The 13617-nt window shown below is 39.1% G+C and overlaps 2 protein-coding genes across 3 annotated transcripts; one reads left to right on the forward strand and one right to left on the reverse strand.

Moving 5' to 3' along the window:
* Window positions 1–6: 6 nt before the first annotated feature.
* Not1 (CCR4-NOT transcription complex subunit 1) lies at window positions 7–9619 on the forward strand. 2 transcript variants are annotated; one of them, XM_018025966.2, is made up of 14 exons: window positions 7–440; window positions 939–1151; window positions 1273–1707; window positions 1774–2067; window positions 2144–3087; window positions 3166–3319; window positions 3382–4380; window positions 4465–6105; window positions 6173–6445; window positions 6511–6722; window positions 6809–7015; window positions 7089–7215; window positions 7293–8821; window positions 8896–9619. In XM_018025966.2, the coding sequence occupies exons 1-14, from the start codon at window positions 339–341 to the stop codon at window positions 8975–8977; spliced, it is 7212 nt and encodes a 2403-aa protein (XP_017881455.1). In that variant the 5' UTR covers window positions 7–338; the 3' UTR covers window positions 8978–9619. The 2 variants fall into 2 exon arrangements, with proteins under 2 accessions (XP_017881455.1, XP_017881457.1); XM_018025968.2 differs by having other exon boundaries at window positions 7089–7209.
* A 38-nt stretch (window positions 9620–9657) lies between these two features.
* Window positions 9658–13561, reverse strand: LOC108625735 (pyruvate dehydrogenase phosphatase regulatory subunit, mitochondrial). The gene is made up of 14 exons (XM_018025969.2): window positions 13103–13561; window positions 12824–13036; window positions 12589–12752; window positions 12373–12536; window positions 12116–12299; window positions 11843–12048; window positions 11471–11786; window positions 11233–11390; window positions 11002–11150; window positions 10719–10926; window positions 10555–10644; window positions 10292–10471; window positions 10029–10229; window positions 9658–9945 (listed from the first exon to the last, which is right to left on the reverse strand). Exons 1-14 carry the CDS (start codon window positions 13354–13356, stop codon window positions 9736–9738), a joined length of 2697 nt encoding a protein of 898 aa, XP_017881458.1. The 5' UTR covers window positions 13357–13561; the 3' UTR covers window positions 9658–9735.
* Window positions 13562–13617: the final 56 nt, after the last annotated feature.

Consider the following 13617-nt stretch of genomic DNA (forward strand, 5'->3'; position numbering starts at 1 on the left):
GAACCGGCTCGTAGAAGAGGTAGAGGTAGAGAAGTCTCGTAGAGGTAGAGGTAGAGAAGTCTACCGAAGTAGATGGAAAAAGAGACCAGTAGAGTGTGACTGGTTGGTTATATGGTGTGATCAAGGAGTAGTGCTACGTTTTCAGTATTATATTGTTGTGCTCGCCATGACGTTGGTTTGAAATTGTATTTCAAAATATTAATCCCGATGTTGGTCGCAGGACTGTGCCAATGTAGTTTTCATGCTTTTAACGAGGAGAGAATCCGGGGAGGCAATTCGTGGATACCGAAGAAAGCTTCAAACACGTTTGAAGCTTTCGAGGTCGTATTCATGGAACTATGAACCTGGACTCGTTGTCTTTTACTTTGTCACAAATCAGTTATTTGGTTGCGAATTTAAATAAGAAAAATTTTCGGGACAGCTGCCAGGAAATATCAGTTGTAAGTAGAAAAAAACCTGTTGTGCTACTCGATCTTTTATACCCACCCCTTCCACCTTCTGATCATCACACGCCGTCCTCGAAACAGCACAATATGCTTCGCGAATATTATAACCAATTAAGTTTGATTTCATCAATCAAAATAGATTTTCCCATCAAAAATATCAACGCGCTTACCTTGGAATTATCCAGGATTTAGTATTCACGCGGCACAAAATATATCTTGAACTTAGCCTCTTTCCGTAATTTGTATGCCCCACAACGTATTATTTTCGAACGTTGAGACCTTGCATGTTTTCAATGAGCATTACCAAAACATTCAACAATAATCAATTATTTGATGTATCGACTTATCTCATAATCTATTCATAATCAACATTTCTTCATCTTTAATACTAAAGATATGATTATATTGCATAGGTCATAGATAAATCACTTTTGTACAAATATCGCTTTTATTAATATTTATTGATATTAAAATTTCCTTAATATATTTTAGCTGGTGCAGTGGAAGGGTTTGGAGGCAGACAGACATTTGCTGCGCTCTTTACTCTCGAGTATCGACTTCTCAACAGGAGAACCGCCAGAATCAAGTGCAAAAGATTACTTTCAAGTGCAACTTCTCAAACAAGAGTGTACTAATCTTCTTAGCAAACCATCTTTTATTTCTAATCTGTGTTTTGCTATTGACCATCCATTTCATCAACAAAAGGTTTATTTTACTTTTTATTTAGGTTAAGATTATTGAGAGTAGAATCTGTGCACATCTGTGTAAATAGATAACAACTTTGTAAAACGAACGTTTTTCATTAATTTTGACTTTGCATTTTCAGACCTTACAACCATCGCCGAAGTTTTTTTTATGTTTAAAAAAGGGACTTAGCTTAACTCTGGTACAAGAAGTTGCATTTGCGATTGCCTTGCTGCACTCAGAGAATACTGAAATTCGTACATTGGCCCTAGAGCACGTACAAAAGCAGTTGCCTGAATTGATAAAAAATTATATTAATTCTGAGTCAAGCAATAGACATCAAGAAGAGGGATTGCACGATTCGTTGCCCGAAGTCCTTCACCTTATATTATCTCAAGCACTTCATTCAGCCAATCACTTTGGCCTTTTGCCCGAAGCAAAGGAAAAATTTCTCAAGAATCTAAGGCGCGATTTTCCCCGTGAGCTGGTACCAGTGGTGCTAGCACCACTCTTGTACCCAGACAACGGGGAAACTCCGCAAACCAAAATTGAGTTAAACATGGCTGTTAACCAAATGGTAAAATAAATGTTAAAGCTTGAACAATTAAAACAGAAATTCTATATAACATGTATTTACTTTTAGGATGGCAATTCTCTAGTAGAATTGATTATGGAATTGGGATATGGATTTACTAGCAGTGTTGAAGATTGCCGATCAGCCTTAGCTGGCCTAGGAGCTCGGGAAATTTCTCCAGCATGTGCCGCGAGAGTTTTATCTCATATGGCACGCAGCTGGAACAGTCTTGACGATGCTGGAGGACTACAATCGTTTTGGGGTAATTCAGGAACTGCACAGGATGCGAAGGAAAAATCGAACGATAGTGCTGCTCCAACTACATGGAACGTCGAAGTTTTTGTTCAAGCTTTAAAAGAAATTGTAAGCATTAATTGTTAGTTTATATCGAATTAATATAAACATATTAATCTTATATAAATGTTATTATGTATTCAAGCAATCTACACTATCCTGGAATGATGTGATAGTCAAGTTGGATCATGCAGATTTTATTATTAAAGACAGACAAGGATTGAATCTGCTGATTACAGGATTGAGATTGGGTTTGCAACATCAAGGCTACCCGCCGGATATATTTCCCGTAGAACTTTTTTACCGTCATTGGGACAACGTAGAAGGACAGTTTTCTTTAGTGCAACAAGTTCTGAAATATCCTGATATATTTTGTTTCGCTGATTACCCATATCATTCTGTAACCGTCGATGTATTAAAAGCAGCACCGGAAAGTGACAGTAAAGAGGCACAAACTTGGAGATCGTTGAATGTAGTTGAACTACTTTTGCATATGGCTGAAAGAGGATTGTACGGGCCAGTTCAAGAAATCTTCAAATGGCCAATTCAGCACTGCCCCGATGTTCTTGTATTAGCATTATTACAAATTAATGCTCCAATCACTATACTTAGACAAGAATTACTTAGTACATTAATGCCTATCTTCCTCGGGAATCATCCGAACTCTGCTGTTATTCTGCATCATGCATGGCATGGGAATACAGTTAAAATCAAATCTATTATCATGCATGCTATGGCAGATTGGTATATACGAGGAGATCACGATCAGACACGATTATCTCGTATTCTTGATGTTGCTCAAGATCTGAAAGCATTAACGTATTTGTTAACTGCTCAATCATACCCATTTGTTATTGATTTGGCTTGTTTGGCATCGAGAAGAGAATATTTAAAACTAGAAAAATGGTTAACCGATAAGATCAGAGAGCAAGGAGAGGTTTTCGTTGCTGCTTCTGTAAAATTTTTACAAAGACGTTGCCCCCAAGTGATGGGACCTGGAATAAAGGAGGATCTTACAGTGCCGAAGGCGAGTCAACTTCCACAAGAAACATTGACAACAATGCTTGCTTGTCTACAAGTCTGTGCTGGGTACGTCTACTTGCGAGCATTTCTCATTTTAAAAATATACATCACATCTAATACCTTTCAATTAAATCATTTTTAAAGGAGTGTATCGCAAGAATGTTCCGAGGCAATAATGACAATGGTACAAAACTGTAGTCTAATGTTGAGTAAAAACACAATGAGTAGACCACCACCGCCAGGAGTTTTGCGACACCGTGCGTTGGAACCTTTCAATCCAGCTGCTTTAGGAGGCCAGGTATGAAAACCAAAATAATTATAAGTAATTTCTTTTTATTAAATATATTCGATTATTTTTAGCTGTTTTCTTCGAAACAAGTGGACCCACTTGGAAATTTAAGTTCAAGCCTTGCATCTATGGGTTTGGGTTCTAGTTTGGGTCCACCCAGTAGTTCCGCGTTTAATTTGCCAGGTGCTCTTGGACCTTTGGTATCTCCTGGCTCTCCTTCTCGTCTTATGGGACCTTCTCCAAGCCCGTTCCCAATGTTGCCATTATCGTCGCAATTGCATTCAGGACCAGTCGGCACGCAAGGACCATCCGTTCTACCTGGAAGTACAACGATCGGCGGATTAGGTCGACTTGGACCACCGACAGGCATCGAGAAAGCAAGAATACCTGAAACGTCGAACTTGTTTCCTGACATGACGCAAAACGTTTCCAAAGAAATTGAAGACGAAGCGAACAGCTATTTCCAGCGAATATACAATCATCCACCGCATCCTACTTTATCAATTGACGAAGTCCTCGATATGTTAAAGAAGTTTCAAGACTCCGGAAGTAAACGGGAAAGAGAAGTGTTCAACTGTATGTTGAGAAACTTATTCGAGGAATATCGATTTTTTCCTCAATATCCCGATAAAGAGCTACAGATCACGGCACAACTGTTTGGTGGAATTATTGAGAAAGGATTGATCAATAGTTACGTGACACTAGGATTAGCCTTAAGATTTGTGTTGGATGCGCTTAGGAAATCAGAAGGCAGCAAGATGTATTACTTTGGCATAACAGCTCTGGATCGTTTCAAGAGTCGTTTAAAAGACTACCAAACATACTGTGAGCACGTCAGGGCAATCCAACATTTCAGTGAGTTCCCACCACATTTAATTGAGTATATAGAATATGGATTACAGGGGCAGGAGCCTCCCACAAGACCTCAAGGTCCAGTCCTTCCTAAAACTTTAGCAGCTATGCTGGCACCAGTTACTACAACATACAAAACTATCACGACAACAACAATAACGACAAGTACTACTCAAGCAAAATCGTCTACGACTCCGACCACTTCTCTCTCGGCCAGAGTAAGTATGACAAGTTAAATAAGTTTCGAAAATTGCGCAACGCATTTTTATATCATTACTCACAATTCTGTATTTTAATTTTAGCCCTCCATTGCTAATGCAACAAACATTGATACGTTATTAGTAGCGACAGATAAAGAAGAAAAAATCACGTCACCGCCGGAAGCTTTACAAGATAAAACTGCGTTTATCTTTAACAATCTTAGTCAACTGAATCTGCAGCAGAAATGTGACGAAATTAGAGAAATTGTCACGGAAGAGTATTGGCCTTGGATGGCTCAATACTTAGTGATGAAGCGTGCGAGCATAGAACTAAATTTTCATGCTTTATATTCGAATTTCCTGGACTGTTTAAAGTTGCCAGATATATACAAAATGGTGACGAGAGAGACGTTTAGAAACATAAAAGTTTTGTTACGGAGCGATAAAGGGATAGCAAATTTTTCAGATCGTTCGCTTCTGAAAAATCTAGGCCACTGGCTAGGAATGTTGACCCTTGGAAGAAACAAACCCATTTTACACATCGATATTGATCTAAAGAGTCTACTTGTTGAGGCGTACCATAAAGGTCAGCAGGAACTTCTTTACGTGGTTCCTTTCGTGGCTAAAGTACTTGAAAGCTGTGCGAAAAGCCGTGTTTTTCGGCCACCTAATCCTTGGACAATGGCAATTATGAACGTATTGGCAGAATTGCATCAGGAGCCCGACTTGAAATTGAATTTAAAATTTGAAATCGAAGTGTTGTGTAAAAATTTAAGCATCGACGTCGGGGAATTAAAACCTGCGCTTTATCTGAAAGATCCAGACAAGTTGCGAAACTTGGAATACCAATTATCTCATCCTAATAAGAAATCTGAATCGAACAATAATCAACAGCAGACTCAAGGTCCTATTGAAGAACTAGTTGATCCTGGCACGACCGGAACGATCGTCCCACAAAATGCCCCAGCAAATACGACACCGTCTTTGCCTATCGGTCCGCCAGAGCCACGTTTCAATTATATGGATATATCCGTAACAGGCATTGCTAATATTTCTCAGCACATTACGATCAACAACAATCTACCACTGTTCCAAGCGCATCCGCATTTGAAGCAATTGGTTCGCCCAGCCGTTGAGAGAGCAATACAAGAGTGGATTCATCCTGTGGTCGATCGGTCCATCAAAATAGCCTTGACCACCAGCGAACAAATCGTGAGGAAAGATTTCGCGTTGGATCCAGAAGAAGTTCGAATGAGAACTGCGGCGAGGCACATGGTCCGTAACTTGACCGCTGGAATGGCTATGATCACCTGCCGTGATCAAGTTTTAACGTCAATTGGTACACATTTGAAACAAGCTTTGATGCAAGCTTTGATGGGCACTACCACGCCGCAACAAAAGGAACTCATAGAACAAGCAGCTAATGTGGTAGCTGCCGACAATATGGAGCTTGCCTGCGCGTTTGTACAAAAGACAGCGATCGAGAAAGCTATTCCAGAGATGGATAAACGACTGTTGAATGAAATCGAATTGCGGAAGATTGCACGTCAAGAAGGGAGGAGGTATTGCGATCCGTTGGCTAAATATCAAGCTGAAAGGATGCCTGAACAAATAAGATTAAAAGTAGGCGGTGTAACACCTCAACAGATGTCCGTTTACGAAGAGTTTGCAAGAAATATTCCCGGATTTTTGCCACTCTCTGAAAGGGATACGCAAGCTTTACTAATGCCAAAACCCGTTACAGTGCGTATTCTACACAGCATTTCTTTAATCCTCTTATAATATTTAAAATGTTTCTTTGTTTTCAAAGGAACCTACTGTGACTGCATTTGCTGCAAATCCAGCAGTTGCAGTTGCAACGGCACAACAGGTTGCTGCGTACGCAGCAGCAGTGAGCAACGACGAAGTCGGAGCTATGTTGGAAAAGCTTGCAACCGAGGTCGAAGTGTTGCTTGCTACGATGGGACCTGCACCTCAACTAGGTCCTACTCCACAACACGCGGCTCTTCATGGTCTCTTGGAGTCTATTATACTAACACGAAGATCGAGAGATGCAGGAGCTGCAATGGCGTTACTTAAAAAGGCAAATAATTATAGAATACATAGTATGATTATAGTTCATTATTTACATATATTTCTTAAATTTAGGCTGTGGAAGGGTTATTAGACGGCCCGATTTCCAGTGGTGTAATAGATTCCGAAATTATGCGGTACAGAGAACTTCATTTACGCATTTTGAAGTGTCTCCAAGATCCACGCGCTTATGGAATGCAGTGGACGAACAAACATGTCACACGATGTTTAACAGAATGCAGAGAGGAGTTCCGATACAATTTCGAAGCTGTCGATTACCTTATCAGGTATTATATTTCTCATAGTATATTATTAAGTTATTCGTTTCATTTAAGTAATCATATGTAAATCGCGCGGCTAATATTATTTTCAGGTCTCACTTAATCAGTCTTCCACAATACGATTTAGCTTTGGCTCAAGCTATTGATTCTGGTAATGCCATGGCTACAGCGTTTGCTATGCAGTTGATTCAGGTTTACTTAATTGACGAGAGACAAACCACACACGTTACCGAATCTGATCTATTTCACACGATTGAGATACTTGCCAGGATTGCTCATCATCGAGCACCACCCGAAGGGTTAGTATCGTTAATAAAACAATTCTCATTTGTAGAAATACCAATCAATTTTGGGATGCATATATTTTTTCAGAATTTCATTGTACAAATTAACAAGTTTAATGGAGTCTCTACGCGCTAATCACGATCCTGGAGTGTTAGCAGATAGAGCTCCGGCCGGCCCTACGGCCCATATTCATTCTGGGATTCTGCAGGTGAGAGTAAGTAAATTTTGCCGATACTAAGACGGTCAGAGCACACTGTATCTACAATTTATGTTATTATTATCTTTTAATAGGCTCGCGACTTTGATGACCCACCTGGATTGCTGGAGAAAACAGAATATTTACTGCGCGAGTGGATCTCGATGCACCACAGCCCAACGCACGCCCGTGATCCTACGAAAGCGTTCGGGATATTCGTCCACCAAATGAATATTCACGGAATCCTTAAAACCGATGATCTCATAACAAGATTCTTCAAATTGAGCACTCAGATGTGCGTCGACCTGTGTTATCGTGCTTTAACTGAGACGAATGCCGCACCGTCTGTTGTCCGTGCAAAGTGTTTCCATTCGTTAGACGCTTTTGTTCGTCTGGTCGCACTGTTGGTAAAGCATTCTGGTGATAGTACAAATACTCATACGAAGATTAATTTACTGAACAAGGTCTTGGGAATCGTGGCCGGTGTATTACTGCAGGATCACGAAATACGTGGGACCGATTTTCAACAATTGCCTTATCACAGAATCTTCATCATGCTCTTCTTGGAGCTCTGCGCGCCGGAGCCTGTATTGGAAGCTGTCAATTACCAAGTGTTAACAGCTTTCTGCCATACGCTGCACATACTTAGACCAGCGAAGGCTCCAGGATTTTGCTACGCTTGGCTAGAACTAGTTTCACACAGGGTGTTCATCGGACGCATGCTTGCGATTACACCGCAACAAAAATGTTGGGGCATGTACGCGCAGCTGTTGATTGATCTCTTCAAGTACCTAGCACCGTACCTTCGTAACGCCGAGCTCGCTAAGCCCGTAACTCTGTTATACAAAGGCACTCTTCGAGTATTATTAGTCTTATTACATGACTTCCCAGAATTCCTTTGTGATTATCATTATGGATTTTGTGATGTAATACCGCCTAATTGTATACAGATGAAAAATCTTATTTTGAGCGCATACCCAAGGAATATGCGATTGCCCGATCCATTCACGCCGAATTTGAAGGTCGATATGCTACAAGAGATAGCTCATGCCCCACGAGTATTGACCAATTTCGCGTCCCAGATACAACCATTGAGTTTCAAAAAGGAGCTTGACTCGTATTTAAGAGCCCGCGCGCCAGTTACCTTCCTCTCTGAACTGCGTAGCAACTTGCAAGTGTCCCAAGAAGCTGGCTCCCGCTACAATATTCAGTTGATGAATGCGCTAGTGCTCTACGTTGGGACGCAGGCTATAGCTTTCATTCGTAGCAAGGGACACACGCCTAACATGTCGACCATCGCGCATTCCGCGCACATGGACATATTCCAAAACTTGGCGGTCGACCTGGACACGGAGGGTCGCTACTTGTTCGTGAACGCGATCGCGAATCAGCTACGGTACCCCAATAGCCATACGCATTACTTTAGCTGCACGCTTCTGTACTTGTTCGCTGAAGCTAACACAGAGGCGATACAGGAACAAATTACGAGAGTTCTACTGGAGAGACTTATTGTAAATAGACCTCACCCGTGGGGTCTTCTCATCACCTTCGTTGAACTTATCAAAAATCCGACATATAAATTCTGGACGCATGAGTTCGTGCACTGTGCACCAGAAATTGAAAAGTAAGTTCTTCTCAAATAGAAAATTTCATCATATTATTCTGTGGTATGTTACTTGTCATTTTGTATTGTTACAGATTATTCGAATCGATAGCACGATCGTGTATGGTTCAAAAACAGCAAGTACAGCCGACTCCGGAGCCGGAGATCCCAGAGTGATAGGACGCTTTATTTCTCATTGTCGATTTGTGTACAGTAAAAACGAAGGGACATGAATGATAAGATTCGCGTGTAAAAAGTTGTTAATCTACGAATAGATGTACTATACTTTGGGCTTAACTTTTTTGGTGGATAGATATTGAATAATCGTATATTAAGTGTATCAATTGAAATAAGCAAAGCTACTATTATGTTAATATTTTAATAAAAAAGAAGTATTGTTGCATCGATCAGAAGGCAACGAACAATTCAACCTCACAAAACGTGTCTTTCGAACAGTGTACTTGAAACAGTGTGTTACCATGACATTGTAATAATATAGCACAAATGTCAGTATGATGCGTATCATAAAACGGTGAGAGGAGTTGAAGACAACAAGGGTGTTCAAGAAGTAATAGTGAACTTTTTTAGTTTGAATTGAATATAAATGTACTATGAGTAAGTGATAATTAATTGAGTCAGTACCAAAATTAATATGTCATGCTAATGTAAGTCGTTTTAGGGAGTACTTGCAGAATGTATGGTGCATTTGAGAAATCTGTAATATAGTACATAACTATTAGTATACATTGATGTAATTTTTTAAGAATTGTAGCTATGGAAGAAGATAAAGCTGATTAATTAAAACGTGGGTTTATGTGATCCTTTAGTTCTAAATATAATTAAGTAGTGATTTATAATTATCGCTTATTAAATAATTTATTAAATTCTGTCTATATATATCATTTGTACACAGTTCAAAGTATGTATTGTCGACATTAAGCTGCTTGGTGGTCACGCGTCGCATGATAAGAATCTCTTTCCTTATCTGGGAATTTGGTGGGTAGATTCGGACTATGCAGATGACATTTCGCAGGGTATCTTATTCCCGCTACGTTTACTTCGTAATTGCCCGCTAGTATGTACTCGTTTGTAACTTCTTGTGGACGTCCTTTTGAATCGATGTTTTGTACAAATCCAAGGCAGACCTTCATTAAAAATTTATTGCAATTTTTTTTATAGTTTTGAGACCTCTTAAGACATGTAGAATTACTTGTCCATAGTGTCGTACCTGCTTCTTGAATGTAAATCCGTAGCCAGTGGTAGTTGTCATTCCACAGTATTGTCCATTTCTAAAAATAGGCTCTGCGCCCCAACACCATGTGTCTAATTCAAAATCGTGATCGTTCAGTAATAGCTGCACGTATTTTCGTTTTACGCCTTCATCGCGCTGTTTCAAGAGAGCGTCTCTTCCAATGAAATCCACTCCTTTCTGTTAAATTCATAGCTTTATAACATATAACACGTTCATTTTTCAAATACAAGATTACCTACATCAAGTTTCACTCTCCAAGTTCGTCCACATTCCAGAGGAGTGGTGTACGTGTCCAAATCCTGACCCCAGAATGCGTAAAACTTTTCAACTCTTAAAGCACGAGTTGCATAGTAACCAGCGTGTTTTAATCCGTACCTGGCCCCAGCATCTACCAATCTTGTATAAACATGTAATGCAAACTGTAAATACGTAATATGTATCAATATCAAGTGTGAAAGATAAAAAGAAGAGTATCTCTTGTAATGAAATGAGAAACGTTTACTTCATTTGGAATATATAAAACGTAGCCAAGCTCTCCAGTATGAGTGAGGTTCATTGTGCGTATTCCATTGGCGAGGCCAACGTCTAATTCCTTACAAGGAAATTGATGTACAATTAAAACAATGAAATTACTTATATTATTATAATAGAATCGATAATAAATACCTTAAAAGTGAAAAATGGGAAGTATTTAGGATTCAAATCTGTGTCTGTTAATTCTGATAGTAGTTGTCTAGTAGCAGGACCCATAATACAAATTGCTGTATAAGCTGACGTTACATCGGATACTGCTATAGAACCGTCTGCAGGTAAATGACGGTAAATCCAATGTTTGCAACGAGTTTGTTGTATGGTAGGGGCAATCATCATGTAACTTAAATATTAAAAGAGCTGTCCAAGTTTTATATTGTATAAAATTATAACTTTTAGTAACGTATTCGCAACTTACTGATTGGGAGCAATTCGTGCTAAACTGCAATCATTTTCGTAACCCCCACGATGATTCTGCATACCTGTGTGAATAATACTTCCTACCGGAACGTCTACATCGTTCGAACATAAATATTGTAATAAATCTACCACTTCCATCCCGTTCGACTAAAATAATACATAGACAAAATAAATATTTGTCAATATTTTTTAGAGGATTATTGTTGAAACTAATTATAATTAGGTGTACCCATAAATCAATTTTAGTAAATGAAGAATAGTCGCTCAGTCCAACTGTTTCACGACATGCAGCGTACTCGTTTGAAACAGGTTCAAACCACGGTGGTTTACTGAACGTGTTTGTGTACGCTATTTTATACCTTTGGAATCCATCGGTCGTTTCCAAATCTGCGTATCAAAACAATCTGGATAATAAAATCTAGTTTTTTTGTTTGCACAATACAAAAACGAAACACAATAATTCTTACCACTGTCGTCATCTAACTGGAACCAGGTTGGTCGCTCGTATCCCATTACTTGACCAAATACTGCACCAGCTTGTCGAAGCTTTGGATAAATCGGCGACATTCTTAAGTTTCTACCCGTCTTAAATTCATGATGCGGATACTGTAAAGCGTAATGCATGCCAGGAACTTCTTTTACTCGATCGCGCAAAAATTTTCGATTGTTATGGAGTCCCAGGAAACGTGATACGTCTAGTTCGTACATATCTACGGACGTTGAACCGTTCACTATTAATTCTGCAGTCGCCCGGCCAACTCCACCAGCCGCTGATATACCCACCTAGAAAAATTAGATTTTCGTGCCACCGATGAACGTTAATGTATTATGCTGCTTACCGTTTTCATACCAGCAGCGATATAATAATTGCGTATTTCTGGTGCTTCGCCTACTATCCATTTGCAGTCTGGAGAGAATGCCTCGGGTCCGTTACATAAATTTTCCAAAATCGCGTCCCCGAAGCTTGGTATTCTATGAAGCATTTGCTCGAATAAGATATGAAAATGGTCCCAGTCCTCTGGTAAAAATCTTTCTGTTGTGCCCTCTAAAATAAAATCTTTTCAGGTTTCAATATCTGTAGAATCCATGATATTTAAAAATCTGTACCCGACCAGGTATCGTTCCATCTTCAAACGCTGGCTTTGCAACTGGCTCAAAGCCACCTGCTAAGATACTTCCGTTGTTCTCGCGAAAATAAATATATCCATCCAAATCCCTTATAACAGGAGTCATAGGATTCAAACCATCAATAGGTTTTGTATGCAAATAATAATGTTCTACTGGATGAAGAGGTACCTAAATACAGCATGTATAATTAAACTGTTAATTTCTATATGTAATAATAATTATGAAACAAAAAGTGTCTTACCTTTACATATGGTTCACTTAATTTACCTACGTTACGTGCCCAAAACCCAGCACAATTAACAAAGTGTTCACATTCTATGGTACCATTTGTTGTTTCAACTGCTTTAATTTTACCATTTTGTGTAATAATTTTAGTAACTTTGCAGTTCTCATATACTTTTGCACCTAAAAGTATCAGGAATTGAAGATGTCATGTAATTTAATTATAATAAATTACCTTTCTTTCTTGCTTCTTCTATTAAAGTTAAACATATTTCATACGGATCTCCTACACCATCCCCTGGAATCCATAATCCACCAACCAGATCGTCTACTCGTAATAATGGACATATTTCTTGTACCTGTTTCGGCGTAATTAAATGACATTCAATATTACGTGATCTAAAAATAAACACATCATGAATTAATGTCGAAGTGAAATTGTCTGTGTTTATTTCTGATAATTAACTTACATAGATTGTGCTTTCATTCGTCGAAATACAGTCATGCGATCTCTTGTGCGTGCCAAAGAAAGACTGCCACATTGTTTCCATCCTGTCGACAAGCCCTTGCCCTCTAATTCCTTGTATAAAGCTATGCTGTCTTGGGCAAGTTTAACTTGTGCCAAACTTGGTTTAAATGCCCCTACTAATCCTGAGGTATGCCAGGTGGTTCCACCTCCCAATCTGAATACAGGAAAACGTGTAATTAAATGAAATGGAAAATATTTGCATGTATTACGAAGAAATTACCTGCCGCTTTCCACGATAACAGTTTGAGGTCCCAACCCCATAAGTGAAAGGTGATAAGCAACTGCACCACCCATAACACCACCACCGCATATGACGACTTTTGTTTCTTTGGGAAGTGGATCGTCAACATCTTCATTTGTTTCCACAGTCGATTTCGAACTACTGTGCTTCACCCTTTGACAGTTATTGTAAAAGGCGAAGTTATTCCATTTCGTTATATATTTATTGTACACTAATTTCGAATAACGCCACATTGCCGTAAACGAAAGTCAAATATTATTTACTAATTGACGTACAAAAACGATCTGAATAGACGCATTTACGCGCATATTAACACATTTTTAACAAGGTTAGCTTACTACTACCGAACTAAAGTCAAAAATACTGTAACACTGCAGGTATCCTCCTTTCATACTTATTTCGAGACCTATATTAGCTGTTTAGAAAAATTGAATAATAAATTTGGTGTTCAATACATTCTGCGATCTATAAACGTATTTATTTCCTATTCGTTA

The sequence above is a fragment of the Ceratina calcarata genome, unplaced genomic scaffold, assembly GCF_001652005.2.
Source record: "Ceratina calcarata isolate Rehan_Ccalc_2016 unplaced genomic scaffold, ASM165200v1 scaffold369.2, whole genome shotgun sequence".
Lineage (NCBI taxonomy): Eukaryota > Metazoa > Arthropoda > Insecta > Hymenoptera > Apidae > Ceratina > Ceratina calcarata.